Source organism: Sceloporus occidentalis, unplaced genomic scaffold (genome assembly GCF_023333645.1).
Source record: "Sceloporus occidentalis isolate IW3139 unplaced genomic scaffold, rSceOcc1.0.p SCAF_3, whole genome shotgun sequence".
Lineage (NCBI taxonomy): Eukaryota > Metazoa > Chordata > Lepidosauria > Squamata > Phrynosomatidae > Sceloporus > Sceloporus occidentalis.
Genome location: NW_028316983.1, coordinates 126,372,417 through 126,393,770, shown reverse-complemented (window position 1 = coordinate 126,393,770; position 21,354 = coordinate 126,372,417). Strand labels below are relative to the sequence as shown.

The 21,354-nt window shown below is 40.0% G+C and overlaps 1 protein-coding gene across 2 annotated transcripts in view; it reads left to right on the top strand.

Moving 5' to 3' along the window:
• Positions 1 to 481: 481 nt before the first annotated feature.
• LOC149316731 (metastasis-associated protein MTA1) overlaps positions 482 to 21,354 on the top strand; it is a 103,716-nt gene continuing 82,843 nt past the window's right edge. For both annotated transcript variants that reach the window (XM_089516129.1, XM_089516131.1), the window contains exons 1-5: positions 482 to 630; positions 11,242 to 11,309; positions 15,101 to 15,194; positions 18,379 to 18,505; positions 18,658 to 18,721. In XM_089516129.1, the coding sequence (XP_089372255.1) occupies positions 603 to 630; positions 11,242 to 11,309; positions 15,101 to 15,194; positions 18,379 to 18,505; positions 18,658 to 18,721 (381 nt within the window). In that variant the 5' untranslated portion in view covers positions 482 to 602. The remainder of the gene's footprint in view (positions 631 to 11,241; positions 11,310 to 15,100; positions 15,195 to 18,378; positions 18,506 to 18,657; positions 18,722 to 21,354) is intronic.

The following is a 21,354-nucleotide window of genomic DNA, read 5'->3' as shown; positions in this document are numbered from 1 at the left end:
CATTGGGGAACCCTTGCCCATAGGGAATCATTGGGGAACCCTTGCCCATAGGGAATCATTGGGGAACAAGTGCCCATAGGGAATCATTGGGGAACGCTTGCCCATAGGGAATCATGACTCCTTTTGGGCACATATCCCCCAGTGATACTCTATGGGCAAGTATGGTTTCCTTGTGGGCCAGGGCTGTCTATGCTTGAATTTGAGGCGGCTCTTTCCCCTGAAGCGGGGGATGTGGCAGTCAGTCCCTTCCTGAGGCAAGAGGCCTAGTCCAGGCTTAGCTCCCCGGAGGACGAGGCGGGACCTGGGGCCTGTGGGGCGGCTGCGTCCCCCTGAGAGAGGGAGATGCTGCCTCCTTGGCCATGATGCCGGTCTGTGAGGCGGCGCTGCCCGCCGTGTCTCTCGCTCGCTCCCTGGAAGGAGGGGATGGAAGGCGGCGTCTGTGTGCGCGCGCATCCTCCTCCCTCTTGGCCTGCCTCCTCCTCCTCTTCTGGCGCAAGGGCGGCTGTGTGTGGCATGGCTCTGGGCGGACGGTGAGGGCAGGGCAGGGCCAGACTCGGGCCCTCATTCTCCAAGGGCCACGGCCTTCCTCCTCCTCCTCAGCCATGGCTGCCAACATGTACCGCGTCGGAGGTAAGCGCGTCCCTCCCTGTCTCCCCTCAGGCTTTGCAGGGCCTGCTGTGAGGAGGAGGAGGAGGAGGCTGCAGGGCATGGGCTCTGGGCGGGGGTCCTGGGCCTCCTCCTCAGCAGACAGCCTCTCCCCCTGGAAGGGGCTTCTGAGGAGCCAGGGGCATCCCCTGCTCCCCTGCCCGCTCTGTCTCTGGAGCACCAGGGCTCCCACTCTTCCTTGGGCAAACTCTCCTCCTTTTTAAAGGCTGTTGGACTTCATTTCCCAGAATCCCATTGGCCAACGTGGCTGAGGCCTCTGGGAGACCGACTCCCACAGCCTCCTCCTCCTCCTCCTCCTCCTCCTCAAGGCCACACTTTGGGGACCACTGTTTTAAAGCAGCATATCAAGCAGTCAGCATCCTCCAGGACAGTGGTCCCAAACTCTGCCCATTCAGGGACTCAGCTCCCAGAATCCCAGGCTGTTGGCCAACGTGGCTGAGGCTTCTTGGGAGACAAAGGCCAACGTCAGTTAAAGGGCACGGTTTGGGGACCACAGCCACTGCCTCTTGGGCATAATTCCCCTGACTAAAATGCTCCAGGAGTGAAGTAAGTCAGCATTTAGATCAATGGTTCCCAAACTTTGGTCCTCTGGGTGTTTTGGGCTCCCAGCTCCCAGGAGCTTAAGCCCATTTCACCAATAGCCAGGCATTCTGGGAGCTGAATCATAGAGTTGGAAGAGACCGCAAGGGCCATCCAGTCCAGCCCCATTCTGCCATGCAGGAAATCCAATCAAAGCATCCCCATTGACAGATGGCCATCCAGCCTCTGCTTGAAAGACCTCCAAGGAAGGAGACTCTATCACTCTCCGAGGGAGTGCATTCCACTGTCGAACAGCCCTTACTCTCAGGAAGATCCTCCTAATGTTGAGGTGGAATCTCTTTTCCTGTAGTTTGCATCCATTGCTCTGGGTCCTGTTCTCTGGAGCAGCAGAAAACAAGCTTGTTCCCTCCTCAACATAACATCCCTTCAAATATTTAAACAGGGCTATCATATCACCTCTTTGAAGGCCAAAACACAGAGAGACCAAGGTTTGGGAATCACTAGTTTAGACAGGTAGCTGCATCCACATTGCAGAAATAATCTGGGTTGACATCACTTTAACTGCCAGGGCTCCCTGCTGTAGTTCTGAGAAGCAGACCTCTGGCGCTGTGACAAGTGACACTTCCCAGAATTCCATAGCATTGAGACACAGAAGTTAAAGTGGCCCCAAACCGGATTATTTCTGCAACGTGGATGCAGCCTAAGCCTCACAGAGGTAGTCTTTGGGATAGTGACCAGAAGCAATTGCTGCTTTGTCACTTGCGTGTAGTCCTTTCTTGCACAGATAGAGAGTACATAGGCCAAACACTACAGAAAGTGTCTTGTTGCATTCCTCCCTGACAATGTCCCAGGTTTCGGTCCAGAGTTCCCTTGGCTCCTGGTCAATTAATCTTAATAGTGCAAATCTGTTTTTTCAAATTATCTTTATATTCTACTGAGACGCTCTTCAGGTTGTATTTCAGAGTGATGGTTTAGTGTTCTCTAGGTTTCCTCTATTTTTTATATTCGTTGCTCATGGTCTGTACCACAATTTGCTTCTGGTCTTGTTTTTGCAGAAAATGGAGCTTTTCCATCTTCTGTTTTCAATCCCGTAGTCTAATTGATTTCTATATTGTCATTAGGTGATACCCATGTATATAGTCACTTCTTTGGTTGCTCCAATAATGTGTTTGCACTGAACAAACCATTAGCCTCAGAAAATTGTCAGTCAGTCTCCTTCATTTCTGAATCATAGGAGAGATTTTCCTTCAACCTTGGGTTCTGTTCTGTTTCCTATTTTTGCATTTCGGTCACCTATCGTAAGAAGTGCTGTTTTTGTGCGTTATCAGTTTTCTCTTGGACTCCAGCATGAAATCTTTCATTTTTCTTCTTCATCTGACTCTTTAGTTCAATTGTAAAGTTGAATTAAGGTTATATTGATAGGTTTTCCCTGAAGTCTTATTGACGTGAGTTGGTCAGACTTTGAATTATATCCTTTGGCTATTTTTGTTATGTCACTCCTCATTATAAATTTTAGAAAGTGAAGTAGAAGTTGTACTCAGATGGCATACAAATTGAGCTGCTTCCGTCTATAGAGACAAAATCTACACCAGTTGCAACTAAAATCTGTCGACAAATATGGGGAAAAACTATAGTATACAAATTGGAAATGTTTAATTGATATTCCAGTCCCCAAAAAAGGAGATACAGTGACTGTAGTAATAACCACAGCACCATTGCATTAATTTCCCATGCAAGCAAAGTGATGCTGAAAATACTGCAATGAAGACTCAGATGTCCAAACTGTGTTCATGAAAGGAAGAAGCACTAGGGATCATAGTGTAAACATATGTTGGATAATGGAGCTCACCAAAGAATTTCAAAAGAAGATCAACCTGTGCTTTTTAGATTATAGTAAAGCCTTTGATTGTATAGATCATGAAAAACAATGGATCGCTCTTAAAGAAATGGGTGTGTCACCTGTACTCAGGACAAGAGACTACTGTTAGGACAGAATACAGAGAAACGGAATAGTTTCTAATTTGCAAGGTGATCAGGGAAGCCTGTATTCTATCACCCTATCTCTTTAACATGTATACTGGACATGTCATACATAAAACAGGATTAGACTAGGAAGAAGAAGGCATGGACATTGGAGGAAGAAGCATCAACAATTTAAGATATGCAGATGAAGCCAGAATGCTAGTAGAAAATGGCAGACGTGGGACGATTACTGAAGACATGGAAGAAAGTGCAAAGGCAGATTTACAGTTGAACATGAAGAACACAAAAATAATGACCAAAGATGAGTTCCATCATCTTCAGTATAAATTATGAAGACATGGTAATATTTGAAGGGATTGTCATATTGAAGAGGGAAAAGGCTTGTTTTCTGCTGCTCCAGAGAATAGGACCCAGAACAATGTATTCAAACTAGAGGGAAAGAGATTCCACCTAAACATTACGAGGAATGTCCTGACAGTAAGAGCTGTTTGATAGTGGAACACACTCCCTAAGAGTGTAGTGGAGTCTCCTTCTTTGGAGGTCTTTAAACAGAGGCTGTGTTCCTGAATGGCAGGGGATTGGACTCAGTTGCCCCTGTAGTCTCTTCCAATTCTATGATTCTATGAAATAGTTCACGATTTTTCATATTTTGGCTCAGTCATTGGAATGGAGACTGCAGTCAAGAAATCAGAAGAAGACTAGAACTTGGAAGGGCAATTATGAAGGAACTAGACAAGATCCTGAAATGTCAAGATGTATAATTGAATATTAAATTTAGGATTCTCATCGTATTTCCCATTTCTGTGTGTGATTGTGAAAGCTGGGCAGCGAAGAATGCTAAAGCGGGGGGGGGGGGGGGGATCAAAATCCTAACCAACAGCGATGGCCTAGTTAATGGAGTGCAAATAGTGGGATCCTTAGGTGGGAGTGATCATGTACTCCTGGAGTTTGTTATACAATGGAAAGGAGAAGCCAGGCATAGTCAAACACACATTCTAGACTTTAGGAGAGCTGATATTAATAAACTTAGAGAAATACTGGGGGTGATCCCATGGTCAGGAATACCAAAGGAGAAGGGAGTTCAAGACGGATGGGAGTTTCTCAAAAGGGAGATACTGAAGGCACAAATTAAAACAATTCCAGTGAGAAAGAAAAATGGGAGATGCCTCAAGAACCCAGGATGGATGACTAAAGAACTTTCAACTAAGCTAAGATTAAAAAGGGACATGTATAAGAAATGGAAAAATGGGGAAATCACCAAAGAGGAATTCAAACAAATAGCGAGCATGTGTAGAGATAAGGTCAGAAAAGCTAAAGCACAGAATGAACTCAGGCTTGCTAGAGAGGTTAAGAGCAACAAAAAGGGCTTTTATGGATATGTCCGCAGCAAAAGGAAGAAGAAGGAAACGGTAGGGCCACTGCATGGAGAAGATGGCAAAATGCTAACAGAAGACAGAGAAAAGGCAGAATTACTCAACACCTTCTTTGCCTCAGTCTTCTCAGAAAAGGCAAAGGGTGCTCAACCTGAGGATAATGGAGCAGAGGACAGAATAGGGGAATTTCAGCACAAAATAAGTAAAGAGATAGTACAGGAATACCTGTTTAACCTAAATGAATTTAAGTCTCCAGGACCAGATGAGCTACATCCAAGGGTATTAAAAGAACTGGCAAATGTAATATTGGAGCCATTGGCAATAATCTTTGAAAACTCCTGGAGAACAGGAGAAGTCCCAGCAGACTGGAGGAGGGCAAACGTTGTCCCCATCTTCAAAAAGGGGGGGAAAGAGGATCCCAACAATTATCGTCCAGTCAGTCTGACATCAATACCAGGAAATATTCTAGAGCAGATCATTAAACAGAGAGTCTGTGAACATCTAGAAGGCAATGCCATAATCACAAAGAGTCAACATGGGTTTCAGAGAAACAAGTCATGCCAGACAAATCTAATCTCTTTCTTTGATAAAATTACCAGCTTGGTAGATGAAGGGAATGCTGTGGATATAATATATCTTGATTTCAGTAAGGCCTTTGACAAAGTTCCCCATGACATTCTTGCAAACAAGCTTGTAAAATGTGGGCTAGACAAAGTAACTGTTAAATGGATCTGTAATTGGTTGACCGGCTGAACCCAAAGGGTGCTCAACAATGGCTCTTTTTCCTCCTAGAGAGAAGTGACCAGTGGGTTCCCACAGGGTTCTGTCCTAGGCCCAGTGCTATTCAACATCTTGATCAATGACTTGGATGACAGAATTGGGGGCATACTTCTCAAATTTGCAGATGACACCAAATTAGGAGGAGTAGCTAATACCCCAGAGGACAGGATCAAAATTCAAAATGACTTTAATAGATTAGAAAACTGGGCCAAAGCTAACAAAATGAAATTCAATACGGAGAAATGTAAGGTACTGCACTTAGGGCAGAAAAATGAAATAAACAGATATAGGATGGGGGACACCTGGCTGAACAAGACTTCATGTGAAAGGGATCTGGGAGTCCAAGTAGACCACAAATTGAACATGAGTCAACAGTGCGATGTGGCAGCTAACAAGGCCAATGCGATTTTAGGCTGCATCAATAGAAGTATAGTGTCTAGATCAAGGGTAGTAATAGTGCCACTCTATTCTGCTCTGGTCAGGTCCCACCTGGAATACTGTGTCCAGTTCTGGGCACCACAATTTAAAAGGACATTGAGAAACTGGAGCGTGGCCAAAGGAGGATGACCAAAATGGTGAAGGATCTGGAAGCCATGCCCTGTGAGGAACGACTTAGGGAGCTGGGGATGTTTAGCCTGGAGAAGAGAAGGTTAAGAGGTGATATGATAGCCCTGTTTAAATACTTGAAGGGATGTCATATTGAGGAGGGAGCAAGCTTGTTTTCTGCTGATCCAGAGAACAGGACCCGGAACAATGGATGCAAGCTACAGGAAAAGAGATTCCACCTCAACATTAGGAGGAACTTCCTGACAGTAAGGGCTGTTCGACAGTGGAACAAACTCTCTCGGAGTGTAGTGGAATCTCTTTCCTTAGAGGTTTTTAAAGAGAGGCCGGATGGCCATCTTTCCGGGATGCTTTGATTGTGATTTCCTTCATGGCAGGGGGTTGGACTGGATGGCCCTTGCAGTCTCTTCCAACTCTATGATTCTAAGAAACATATAGAAAATTCCCATTAAAACTCTTGCTCTTGATGTCCTATTAAATCAAATACATATCGTTCTTATATATTGTCCAAAGGATCATACACCACATGAGATACTGATGGAATGTTCTCTTTATATGTAAGCCACTCTGATAGCCTTTAGGGCTATGTAAAGTTTGTTAAGTTTGTCCATGTCATGTTTTACTCATTGTCAGATTGGTCACCATAGTAATCGATAATCTTCCTTAAATATATGTCAGTATTCTCTGAAACTGAATCCCAAGGTTAGAGGGGGAAAACAAGTATCAGTGCATCTCAACCCATATTTTATCTATATGTTTTTTATTAGCGTACACTTGTCCACTTGCACACTAGAAGATCAAGCACAGCTTCAGATGCCAGTAGACTCAATATCCATTGGACAACTAACTGCTCACTTCCATTTCTAACTTAAGTGCCTAGGAATTTTCTGTTGGCCACATGTGACAGCATAGACCAGGGGTGGAAATCACACGCCCAGCAGCCCTGTGTTCATGAAATCCCTGCTGGCATTTTTGAATAAAAAGAAATAAAAGGGTTTCAAAGAAACTGGAAGCAAGCATCCAATTATTTATTTATTTAAGTATTTAATATTCTGCCTTTTCCCCAAATTGGAGCTAAGGCAGCTCACAAAAGATGCTTAAAAACAACAATAAAGCAGTACAATTTTAAAACACAGTTAAAACACCACATGACTATAACTTATCAAAAATGCAAAATAATTAAAAACTTGCTAAGTTAAAAGAATAAAACCATTAAAACATACAAAAGCCAACACCCTGGTAAAAAGCATCGCTGGGTGCAATTACATATTAAAAGTCTGCTTGAAGAGAAGTTTCTGTCTGCTGGCATAAGGAAACAAAGGCCCCATACAGACAGGCCAAAATAAAACTGCTTCAAGTCACTTTGGAGGTATGCTGTTTAAATGATGCCTGCATCCTAAGAGTCCAGAAGCCGCGCCAAAGCCACGATCCACTCCTAAGGACTGGTGCGCAGCTTTGGTGCAGCTTCCGGACTCTTAGGATGCAGGCATCATTTAAACAGCATACCTCCAAAGTGACTCAAAGCAGCTTTGTTTTGGCAGTCTGTATAGGGCCAAAGAGAGGGGCAACCTAGCCTCTCATGGGAGCAGCCACTGAGGAGGCTGCTGTTATAATGTTGTTGCTATTCAATATTATTATCAGTGACTTGGATGATGTTTTAGAGGGTATGCTTATCAAATTTGTAGATGACTCCAATGTAGGAGGGATAGCTAATCCCCAGGGGACAGCATCAGAATTCTGCATGACTTTAACAGATTAGAGGGTTGGGCCAAAACAACTAAATAAAAAAAATTCAACAGGGAGAAATATATGGTACTGCATTTAGGCAGAAAAAATGGAAAAGTCAGATATAGGATGGGGGACACCTAGCTTGACAACAGTACAAATGAAAGAGATCTAGGATTCTTAGATCACAAACTGAATATGAATCAACCATGGTGCAGCAGCTAAAAAAATCTAGTATGATCCTGGGCTGCATCAATAGGAATGTAGTGTCTAAACTGAGGGAAGTAATAGTACCACTCTATTTTGCTTTGTTCAGACATCACCTAGAAAACTGTGTCTTGTTCTGGGTAGCACAATTCAAGAGGGATATTAACAAGCTGGAGTGTGTCTAAAAGAGGGTGACCAAAATGGTGGAAGGTCTGGACACCATGTCTTATGAAGAGTGCCATAGGGAACTAGAATCATAGAATCGTAGAGTTGGAAGAGACCACAAGGACCATCCAGTCCAACCCCTGCCATGCAGGAACTCTCAATCAAAGCACCCCCGACAGATGCCATCAAGCCTCCATTTAAAGACCTCCAAGGAAGGAGACTCCACTACACTCCGAGGGAGTGTGTTCCACTGTCGAACAGCCATTACTGTCAGGAGGCTCCTCCTAATGTTGAGGCGGAATCTCCTTTCCTGCAGTTTGCATCCATTGCTCCAGATCCTGTTCTCTGGAGCAGCAGAAAACAAGCTTGCTCCCTCCCAGGGTCAGGGAGATGTCTCAGCAGACAATGGATGATTAATTAAATAGAGACCCGAGGCTTTCCCATTCAACAGAACAATACACAGATTAACATAAAAATCACTTCCTCTCTACTAACAGTATATATACCTTTCTCTCTTCCATGCCAGCATTCTCTGAAGATGCCAGCCACAGCTGCTGGAGAAACATCAGGAATAAACTCTTCCAGAACATGGCCACATAGCCTGAAAACCCCACAAAAAACTATGGATACCGGCCGTGAAAACCTGTTAAAAAACTTCCAAAAAAGCAGATTACAATTTTGAAATCCGTTAATGATTTTTTTTTGACAAAGCATTAGAATTAGGAATAAATAAGAGCAAATTTAAAATCTTAAACCTAAACATGAATTAATATTTGAGGCAACAAAAATCCAAGATAACCAATATCCCAATTAGTACATTATTAAAATATTTGGGGAGTCACACTCCTAGCTTACCTACTAAAGCTATCACACTTACCGTAAATCATGGTTATAAGCCTTTATTTAATTATGTTGAGCAACATAAAATATTTCAAAAAATTGAATTTAACTTGGATGGATTAAAATTGATGTATACAGTATGAACATTTTATCTAAATTTATTTATCTTTTACAAACAATTCCATTGAATATACCTATGACAATGGTTTCAGCTTGCCAAAAAACTATTATGGATTACATACATGAAAGCAAATGCCCTTGACTCTTAGAAATTAATGTTTTGAAAAATAAAACTATGAAGCCTAGGAATTCTTTGTCTAATGATTTATTATGAAGCTTTTCAATTGAGATAAATGTTAAGATTTGTGTTACATTCAGTGTAGATCATTTGTTTTTATTGGAAACAAAGTGCTTTCACCAAACTGGATGTCTCAAAATTTAAAAATCTATTTATGTATAATATGTTTCTAATATGGAAGAGAAAATAACTTATCATTCCTTCTCTGCCTTCTTTATTGCTCTCCTTATTTCTTCCTTTGTTCTTAGGTGATGACAGATTTCTGATGTTTAAAAATTAGGAAGGGAAAACTTCCTAATGTTAAATCTGGAACCCAACTGAAACTTCAACTGGGTGAAGTTTCTTTGTGCCAGATAAACTTGGCTTCTTATCATGAAGTAAAGTTGGCAATGAACTGTGCTGTCTCATAACTTGAATCTCTTTTCATGCAAAGTGAAACCAGTACAGTTGAGTTAGTTTCTAAGTTATTTTATTTTATTAGATACTGCTTATGGTACATTTAGGGGCTAAACAATAAGGGAAAATATCTTGGTTTTGAAATTGAGAGTCTCACTGAACTACAAGCCTCAGAATGCAACAGGAGGCAACCAGAGCAGTAAAAGTGGAATAACAGCACTATAAGAAGGTAGTGCGGTAATGTATAGAATCATAGAGCTGGAAGAAACCAGAAGGGCTACCCAGTCCAATCGGCTGTCATATAACTAAAAACAGGAACACATGTTTCTTTTTTATAAACCTCATCCAAACAGGTGGGACACCCTAGTCCCCTTGAGTCACATTTCATGGTAGAATTCATGCAGAATTCAAGACTACAAGTCAGGCAGTTCGTGAAATGGTAATCAGACATATTGTGAACAACGCCCCAGAGTTTCAGCCAGCTGCCACATACAGTGTTTTGTTTTCAAAGACGTAGGGTCTGTCTTTGCCATGGATTGTGGCCACAGCAACCAAAAGCCACTGCCCCGATCTGGCCTTTCCGCAGCGCAAAAGGGAGCTGCAAAACCTTTTTGCTGCTTCTTTGGCGCTGCACATGTAAGCACTGCATCAAAGATGCAGCGTGATGCCACCTGCTATCTTATCAGGTGGGCGGCATGGGGTGGCGTCCAGGTGACCCCTCCTAGATCCATCCTTGGAAACTGAAGGTCCATGTGGACTCTGACTTGGAGTGCTTGATGTCAGCTTCCACTAGTGTGCCAGCTATAATTTTTAGTGCACAGAGATAGCCTAACCAAGTAGTTCATGTTGTGAACTGGGAATCTCCAGAAAGCTTAGCTGTTCATCAAAGCTTAGATGTTCATCAAAGACTCTGGACCTTATTGATTTCTCTCCAAAGCTAACACACGTGGTTTTAAATTGTTTCAGTCTATGAAATCTGTTTTAACTTTTTAATTATGTTTAAGATATTTTTAATTTATTTACATTATTTTTGCTTTAAACTATTTAGCCTGTTTGTCTTAATTTTATTCGTAAACCTCCCTGAGATCTTCTGATATAGAAGTCAAAATATTTTAATAAATAAAAATATATATAAAAGTGACACAACGACTTGGGGATTGAGAAGGAAAACATGGAAGCAAAGAGAGAAAAACAAAGATAACAGACTGATAGGCAAGCAGGAAGGCCTGGTGCCCAATTCAAGTCAGTCCTCACCAACAGCCAGGAGAACCAGTGGAAAACAAGCTATTCTCTGGTCCAGTAGCTGGTATCTTACTTTGGCTTCACTCAAGGAAGGTTCACTGCTCCCATGGATACTTTGCTGGTCATTGCAGGCAATAAAATTAGAAAAAGATTGTGAATGATTAAACAGTTGTATGACAATTTGAATAATTGGAGCATTAGCCCTTTCATGGAGAGAAGATGGATAGAAAGGTATTTGAAGTCTCATTACCGCTTGAGCCAGTGAGAAGCTAAAGGAGTTGGATGATGCGAAAGTACTGTGAATACGGGTGGAGCGGCTATAATAAATAATGGAGTTGGCAACTGAGCATACAACACTTCAGAAGTACAAATGTTGAGGGGGTTGTGTGTAAGGGATGCACATATGTTTTAAAAGCTCAAAACTTACAAAGGTTTATACTTCAAGGATGCCTTGTTTTTCAGATTATGTCTACTTTGAAAACTCTTCAAGTAACCCATATTTGATACGCAGAATAGAAGAACTAAATAAGGTAAAATATTAATGGTCTTAATGATATTAAAGACCTTGACTATGCTTGCTTTGAATTGTTGAATAAATGTTGCTTTTAGTCCCTTCTCTTTGGATGAAATTTTGGAATGATTGCCAGTTACCTTTTTGTAAGGGGTACACTTAACAGTATTAATATCTGAAATAAGCAAATGAAGTAAATAAGCAAATGAAGTAAAGTAAATTACTTTAAGTCTTAATACTCCTAATTAAATATTAATATTACTGTCTGAAACAGGCAGGGGGAAGGTTATTGTAAACATTATGGGGTCATCCATTTTTTGCCATGTAAAATGAAGATTATATTATAGGTTCCATTACCTAAACAGTGCCATTATTTGTGCAGTAAGAAAATTTCTAGTTTTTCCATTTCTTCTTCTTGAAGAGGCCAATATATATTATATTTTATTTTGATAGCATTTGACTCTATCAAGATTAAATAACATTTTCCAGATAATTTTAGATGCAGGAAATGTAATGTTACAAAGTGTCTTGTATTATAATTTTTTACTTTCTGGTTACAGATTTCTCATTTACAAAGAATACTTAATAAGTAATCAGCTCCATTGCATTTGATTAGACTTGCTTCTGAATAAACATGCCTTGAATTTTATTGTTGATTAATAACATGTTTCAGTCTGAGATTTTCTTTTAAAGGAAGATAAATTTAATTTTGAATGAGTGAATGCCTAGTTATACTATCAACTTCCTTATTTGAAAATCAGTTCCTAAGTGTCTGGACAAACAGAGCTATACCTCCAGCAGCAAAATGTACCTGTATGGTGTAGGAAGGCAAGAATAAGTCCTACTGCATTACAAAGCTTTTGTTCCTGTGTGGTTTTTGAAGAGAGGCATGAATCTAGATTTTATCTCTATTTCTAGGAATTGGAGATAATTTGAATAGTTACCTCCAAGCTGTGGTTTAATGAAGAAATCCATGCGTTTGTTAACAAGAGTGAAGACTGTTGTTTAGTACAAAAGGTTTCTCAAGTAGTAACTCATTAAAGACCTCTCATCGCATTGTAAGACGCAGTAACTCTGTGATCGTGGTCAAGTTTGTGTTTTATTAGTGCTTGTAGCAATATGGTGTACAGAAGTTAGATAAAAGACAGCTATTATTATTTTATTCATTTATATCTTGCCTTTCACCCAATAATGGGATGCAAGGAAGCTAACTATATACAGGTTTAAAAACACTACATAAGTTAAATGAAAGTATAATATATACAATTAAACAGTCATATATTAAAACAAAAATACTAAAATGCATTAAAAACAATAAAATAAAAATACTTCTATCACATACCCGAAGAGCGGAAAACAAAACAAGATGGGCTGTGTTGTTTATAAACTTACATGATTACAGTGGCTCAAAGAAATTCTTAATTAAAATCTGTATTGTTAATTTTAATGGCAATGAACTTTGAAAATATTTACCATTCCATGAAGGCAATACATTTTAGAATGACATTTGGATTTGTAGCACTTCCTTTTTAATTATCTTATCATTCAATACATGACCACTTGTTATATTAGTATCAATTCTGGAACAACAAAAATTCCCAGACTTTTATCTCAGATTGTTCACAGATTAATGTATAACCTGGCAATGTGAACTTAACCTATCAGACTTAAGACAAATGCACAACATTTATTTAGTGGATAAATCCCACTTTCTTGTAGGAAAACTACTTTTATACAATATAAAAAATTAATAATATGTACTATAACCATGGAAAACTACAAGTTGTGATGAATTTCTACTGCAGATACATACAGTGGAATGAACATTATTTGTTACAAATAATGGGTTAAGATGGTTTTGCTATGTAGAAGTGAAGCAGTGCTAACACACTCTGTTGGTACATTTGCTCGCGCTCTAGATTGCAGTACAGTCCGTCCTCGCCTTACGCGGGGGATCCGTTCCGGATCTCGCCGCGTAAGGCGAATTCCGCCTATGCTCGAGCCCCATTTGAAACAATGGGGCTCGTGTGCGGCGGCGCGGGAGCGCGCGGGGCACAACGGGCGCACGCGCCCATTCAATTGAATGGGACGCGCCGCCCCTTCCACCCCGCATGCGCCCTGCGGCTTGAGTGTGTATGCTCAAGGCCGTGTATGGCGCGCCCGTGTATGTCGCGGGCGCGCTGTAGTTCTGTTCGACAGCCAAGCTTACATATGAGTGCTGCAGCAGCCTCTAGGGACATCACATTGGTAAGAACCTAAGACAATAAATTATACTTTTCAATTTTTAGTGAAGAGTAATATTTCTGCTATACTAATAGAATAGTGCTCCAGAATGGATGGTGCTTTGGAGTTGCAGTTAAAAAATTTTTTGGAGGGCTGTACAATTCCCATACCCTTGATATATACATTATATAAATAACATGAATGTAATATGATATCATTTGCCATGGTTAATCCTAGTTTTACCCTGTCTTGGAACTAAATGAGTCCTAGTGGCATAGTGTTGGCCTGTTCTGAATGTGTGCAGAACACTGTAGCCTCCACACTCAGTAATGTGCTGTTACTTGTACAGTGTCCATTTTTTCATTTTGGCTACAAGGAAACAGACATTAAACCATTTTACCTGCAAGACCTCTGTACTCAGTGAAATCTCTAACAATTTACCCCCTTATAAAACATAAATCTTATATGTACCATCATTACACAAACGTTAAAATTTGTTGAGATTATATTTCTTATAATAATGACATATAACCACTTTCAACTATGTAATCACTTCCCCTAAATACGATTTCAGTACAAAAGTGAGAGTAATTTAATCTAAAGTCCAGATCAGCTTATGAAGCCTGTCTAATGTTTCTTTTGCCTATTTGTATTAAGTCTTGCCTTTCACACAAAACTGAAAAAGGCAGCTCACAACAAAATTAATTAGAAAGGTACAGATGAAGACAACAAAAAAGTTATATTATTAAAATGCTGCTAAAGAAATTGTAGTTTTTTAAAAAAAAATAATTGAATTATGGAGGCTTAACCAATTGATTCAAATTACAAGAAAAATATTCTAATTAAACATTAAGAATTTCCTGGCAGTAAGAGCTGTTCAACCATGGATAAGAATATCTCAGAAGGTGATGGACTCTCCTTCAGTGGAGTTTTTTTAAAAAAAAAATATAGTACTTATTAATGTAATGTTAATATGAATGTAAATAAGAATACACTAGCCTGGAGAAGAGATGATTAAAAAGTGATATGATAACCCTGTTTAAGTATTTGAAGGGGTGTCACATTGAGGATAGAGCAAGCTTGTTTCTGCTGCTCCAGTGACTAGAACACGAAACAATAAATGAAAGCTACAGGAAAAGAGATTCCACCTCAACATCAGGAAGAATTTCCTGACATTAAGAGCTGTTTGACAGTGGGACACACTCCCTCGGAGAGTGATGGAGTCTCCTTCTTTGGAGGTCTTTAAACAAAGGCTGGCTGGCCATCTCTTGGGGGTGCTTTGATTGTGATTTCCTGCATGGCAGGGAGTTGGACTGGATGGCCCTTGTGGTCTCTTCCAGCTCTGTGATTCTGTGACTGTATGAATAATGCAGAGAAGTGTTATGTTGACCCCTGAAATACAATTCAGTCATGCATTCTATGTTAGGAAGAGAGGTAAGACACATCTTTTCAAGGACTGTTGACTATTTCAATCAGCTGCCTTTTCGACACTGGTATTCTGTGGAGCATTGAACTAAATAACCTCAATGAAGAAGTCATATTACTTTTCAAATTAACATGATTGTTATTTTTTGCTCATTATTACAGACAGCCAATGGAAATGTAGAAGCAAAGGTGGTGTGTTTCTATAGACGAAGGGACATCTCAAGCACACTAATTGTACTGGCTGACAAACATGCAAGTAAGCCATTTAATTATTAATAACTATTTGACTATAAAATTTTATTAAATGGTTATGTATTTAGATCTAAAAAACTTGCTGTTGGGTTGTGCTACTAAGTGATATTAAAGTAGTTCGTTAATCAAATTTCTTTAATGTCACTCAAAGCATTTTAAAGCCTGAGACGTAACCTTAAGTAACCATTCCTTCTCCTGGATTCACATTCTGGGTGACTAGAGAACCTTACCCACAGAAGTCAGGCCTAGGGTGTAATCCCCATTCCTATGAGGAAAAATGTGGATAAACTGCAAATCATGCATAAGGAGACTTTGTTGTTGCTGTTGTTGTGTGTTTTCAAGTGATTTTGGACTTCAAAGGTGGACTTGTCATGGGGTTTTCTTGGCATGTTTCTTCTGAGGAGGGTTGTGATTGCCATCCTCTGAAGATGAGTGTGTATGACTTGCCCCAGGTCACCTAGTGGAATTACATGGCTGAACTGGGATTTGAACCCTGATCTCCAGAGTCATAGTCCAATGCTCAAACCACTACACCACTTACAGAAACATAATTCCTTATATAATTCCTTATAGCTTGGGAGATTTGCTGGAACTAATCGGAAGCAGAGTTAGAGCAATCTGAAGCCAAATTTTGAACTGCAGCACCGTCTGGTGTGGCTCCAGTATGCTTGTGCAGTTACACTAGGATTGTGTGAGACAAAATTAGAGAGATTTGTTCTCCTCTATTTGATGCAGTCTATCACAATAAGAATCCCAAATTCCAGAGTTTCATGTATATAAGGAGGGGGAATATCTGGTGGGGAAGGGAAAAACAAAGCACCATAAGATAGTGGGAGAAAATGCCACACCATACTGTCTTGTCTAGTGGAAGCTATGAATAGTAATCAGACATGCATAAATCTGAGGTGGTAAAAGAAAGGGAACAAAAAAAAAAAAGCTAGTGTGCACCAATATGTCCTCCAGTTTTTCAGATTAGATAAATGCTTTCTGCATCCAGACAGCAATTTAGTTACTAGGAAAACAGATGAACAAAATCAAATGAAAATTATCTGAAGACCCATGTTCAGTATGGAGCCCATGAAGTCTTGTGCTGGTCCTGTTAGAAATTTGAATGTTGAAGTTACCCAGAATGCAAGTCCTGGAATTCCACAGCGATTGTATAATTGTATAACAAAAGAGAAACCCAGCTTTAACGTGCTTCCACACACAGTATCAGCTTCCATCAAACCCTGTTCAGATCTCTTCCATTTCTCTCTTCCTAACTGGCCCTATCTTCATCTCTGACTGGTCCAGCTAACCATTTTACAGACAATCTTCTTGGTCAGGGTTTTTCAACCATGGTTCCCCGGAATCATAAGGCAATGTTAGAGTTTACTACATATCATGATTGAAAAAAACTAAACTATTTAAAGAAGTGTAGATTTAATATTTATTATATAGAGGTTCTCTGAGACTTAAAATTTATTTCAAGGGTCCCTCCATGGAAATAAAGCTGAAAAAGGCTGCTCTGGGTTTTATTTTTCCCCCCATAGTCACCGCTCACATATTCCATGAGCTGTGATTGGGTGGCGTTACCGAGGCTTGCTTAGCTACTTGCTTCCCAGTCAGTGCTTTGTTTTGTTTTTGTCAGACATCTTCAAAGATGGGCATTTATTTATTAATTAAAATATTTATATCAGGGTAGCATACAATAATATTTTAATCCAAATGCTTTGTGACTGATAACAGTGGTGATGATAGATTCCAGGAAGTTGGTTGATAAGTACTTTTTTAGAAGTAAGGAAGGAGAAAAATATTGCTTGTCATTTGCTAAGATCACTCAAATAATTTTTCAGGACTCTGGATGTTATCCATCCCTTTGAAATTTAGGCTATAAAACTGGTTTCAGACAATGAATGTTTCAAGGAAATATTTGCTATTTTCTTAATTGTTCCAAAATGAATGGGAAGCTGATGATGATTCTGGACCGAAGAAAAATAGGCAAATTAACAACAGAGAAGAATATTAGGCTGGAGCTGTACTAGCCTGTTCTGACTTGATGGACAAAAAGGTTCCTTATATCTATCTGAACTATATATTATCATAAGGAAAGCCTCCTACAAACTTCTGACATATGGGGACCTTAATTTCCATTACTGTGCACTTATTTCAGCTTTACATTTCCCCAATCGTTTTCATAGCCAACATGTTGATTTTAATGGCCAGTCGATAGTGGGAGGGAGAAGAAGGTTAAGTATACCACCACAGTTGCCCCTCCTAATGCACAGATCTTGGATCTGAGCACTTGATTATACACGGGGGGGGTGACCTCCGCTATTTGCAAGGGTGCACGCACCCTTGCCGCAGATACGGGGGGGGGGGGCGCTCCATTCAAGCTTATGGGGCTTGAATAAGTGCGAGCCTCCATTTTTGTGGGTGGTGGTGGTGGAATGGATCCCCCATGAAAACGGAGGGCCAACTGTACTTCTTTTGTGTCATGATCCAGTCAACATCCTGCCCTCTGCCAAAATTAATTGATGGTACTGTTTTGGCTCCAAAACTCCTGTCTCAAGGTCCAAAATTGCTGGAAAATGCAGATGTTTCCATTAATGCAAGACAAACAAGTGAAACTATTATGTGAAGGGGTGCTGCTTAAACTTCTACATTTACTCCTTCAAAATTAGTATAGTCAGTTCTCTGTTAAAAACATGCACTGCACTGCATTCTATCTCACTTGGTCAGTGCTGGGTCCACCTGGTCATAGAGATGCCTTGCATGTTGTTGGCAGTTATTTGGTGCCACACTGTCTATAACTATGTTGTAGATAGTTACTGTGGTTGTGCAAGGTGGACTGGATTCATAGGCATGCACTGTCCCAGTGACTTGCACCCATGTTGAAATCCATGAGGCTCAAGTTAATTCACAAATTTTGCTATGAGCTATTAATATGTCTACTTTCCTTGCATTTGTGTGATACATGTAGACCCTAACTTGAAACAAAGCAGCAATAGTCTATAAACTTTTGAACCATAATTTAATAATGTTATTTCAAATTTATTGATCAAGGAATTAAAATATAGTGATTGTGTGCTATTTGATTGCATCTGTTGGTTATAGTTGCTTTATACTATTGGTTGTTTCATACTTTAATCAGAAATACTGCTTTTCCAGTCTTCACAGATTATTATTTTGTTTTCCTTTTCAATTAGGAGAAATGGAAGAAGAGATGGAAAACCCAGAAATGATGGATTTACCAGAGAAACAGAAACACCAGCTGCGTCATCGCGAACTGTTTCTCTCACGGCAATTGGAATCCCTACCAGCCACGCATATTCGGTATAGATGAAATAAGTAAACAGGATTTCTTTGAGAAAATTCTGTGAATTTTTTGAATAGATATAATAAGGACACATATATTCACAGAGACTACATATCAGGAGACCTGAATTCCTTTTTTATTCAACATGCAATTTTTCTTCTTTTTTTAGAGGCAAATGCAGTGTTACTCTGTTAAATGAGACAGAATCCCTTAAATCCTATCTGGAACGTGAGGTATGAAAACATTTTGACAACTAGAAATCTTTCAACTTGTTTTTCCACACTGTTTATCATAAAATAATTTTCTTCAGTATTTTAAGCATTTACATAAATCAGCCTGGTTATGTGTATGCTCTAATTCCTTAACTAGTGTCCTGTTTCATGGCAAATCATGTATTGTTACACCAAAACTGTAGAAAAGAGATTTGTGTGAGTTACAGATTGCTGTAAATCAGAATGAGAAGCCAATGTTTGAAGTTTGTCCCATTCAGCTATAATGTCAAAATGTAGCTTGTCACAAAGGAAGTCTGGAACTAGAGCATGTGGGAGACTCAGAACATATGCTAGCCTAAAGCCCATTCATAGTTGCAAATCATGGTTTATGGTAATTCTCCCACTTTAGGATCATACTATCAAAAAAATAAATAAATACATAATATAAACAGGATGTTGGTAAGTTTGAGGTCACCCAGTAAGTTCCTGCTGGAAATGAGAGTGGAGAATGGATACTGAAAGGCTCTCGTTCAGTTGAGCAGACTGGACTCAGCCAGATGGAGCAGGTGTCTGACTTAAAAATGCAGCTGTGGTCTGTCAGCTTTATTCTCTTAACCAGTAAGCTGTATTAATCATACAGATAGTGTATTTGGATTGTTATAACATACTCAACTCTGAAGTGCTACTTTTCCCATGTCTGAGTATTGGTAGATATACCAGGGCTACTCTGAGACTTTAAATTTAAAAAATATTCTGCTTCTTCAAATCTTAGTCTGGATTCTTTCTGTGGAAAAGTTATGACCCTGGAGGATAAGGTTTTCAGAGACAAGGACATGAGAGACTTGAATGACTCTTGATAATAATTGGAACACCATTTCAATGTTCTATGGGGTGAAGCAGATGGGTGACTAGGAGCTGCGGTTGGGCCCCGATTGGCCCAGGAGCATAGTCGCCGCATGGCCTGCTCTCAAAGCTGGCTGCAGCCGCGGTCCCAAGCATGCTGCTGGTAGGAGCATTTTTTCACTGCTTTTTTTGGGCAGGCTCTTGCAGCCTCTGTGCAGCATCGGAGTGGCTTCTGGCTGTTTCGAGGGTGTGTGTCATCTGCACGCCACACCCCTGAAGCATCTGGAAGCCACTCCTTTTGACCCGTCTGTTTCGGGCCTATATCAGGCAACTGGAAGCCTGAGCAGAAGTAGCATGTATTTCTTGGGGAACGAAATGAGAGATTGCTGAATATGATATTGGAAAGATAATGAATCTTCATTGTCCCAGAACTATGCAAAACACTGTCAATTTGCATTTAAGGATGTTAGGCTGTAAATTGTACAATTGACAGAAGTGAAGTATTGCTTTATGCCTGTAAAAGAGGAGTGAGCAAAGTGTGATCCCTAAATCCTTTCTATGCCCCCCATTGCTTCCCAGAATTATTTATTTTAAAAAAATTCATTGTAAGTTGGCTGCCACATTTCAGGTGGACAAAGTGCTAAGTGCCTCATAGTGAGAAAAGAAGCCTAATGCACATGGGATAATCATGTTTTAAATATAAACCAAAAAGTACCAGCCTCATACTTGGCTAACCTAAAAGTGGCCTCCAGGCCTGCAGCAGTTGCCCACCCCTGCCATATAGGGTATAAGAACAGCCTTTTGATAGAATGCCTTCTAAATGCTAACAAGATGCCTCCTGCTTATTCAGAAATATCTAAAGCCTTTTAGCATTTTCTGCGCTTTGTCCAGACAACCAGAGATAGGCTGGGTGAAGGAAAGACTTAGAAGAACGTGTGAGATGTTTCATTAATTCTCCTCATAGCAGCTCTGCTCTTCATATGGCCATCTGTGAAAAAATGTACAGGAAAGCACAGAGTACCCTAAGAAGAATCTGACAGTTCATCTGAGAGGCAAACGGTTGATCTTTACAGTCCACCATGACAGATTTTGCAGTGGAATTGGGAATTGTTGCATCCATCCAGCCTGATGCCTACTTGCTAGGATGTTAGTTAGGTGATGATTGGCTGCCATGGCAAAGGGAGTAGACATCACAACTAGCAGCAGAAGCTGCTATATGTGTGAACCATGTTAAAATGGCTGCTGTGTCTGGTAAACGGGGGAGGAGTTAAGAGGCTTTGGCTGGTTCTGCAAGAATATAAACACTATGGTCAGATATATAGGATGAGTACATGAGTCTTCTACAAATCATGTTACATAACTTTAAAAAATGATTTGCAAACTGAATAGTTTCTAAGGAGAGAAGAAACCAAGGCAAATATTTTCAAACAGATGGCAAAGAATATTGGAGATGGACATCTGCAAGAAGAAAGATAACAGAAAAAACATTTTGAGAGACTTTAGTCCCATTAAATAATGACACAGAAACTTAAGTACAGTACTGATCTTAATATACATAAAGTTTCTGACTCATGAAAAGTGGACACTTTATCAGTTATACAATATATTCATTGTATAGTACAAAATCATGACTAAGTATTTGTTTGTTTATAAATTTATTTATGTACTTGTTTATAAATATGTATAAAAGAAATGGTTTGACTTGTAGAATATGGTGACTGAGTTGTGTTTATTGAGCAGTTGTTAATAATACTAATGTCTTGAATGACAAAGCATACAAATGCAAGTAGATAAATAGGGTACCACTTTGG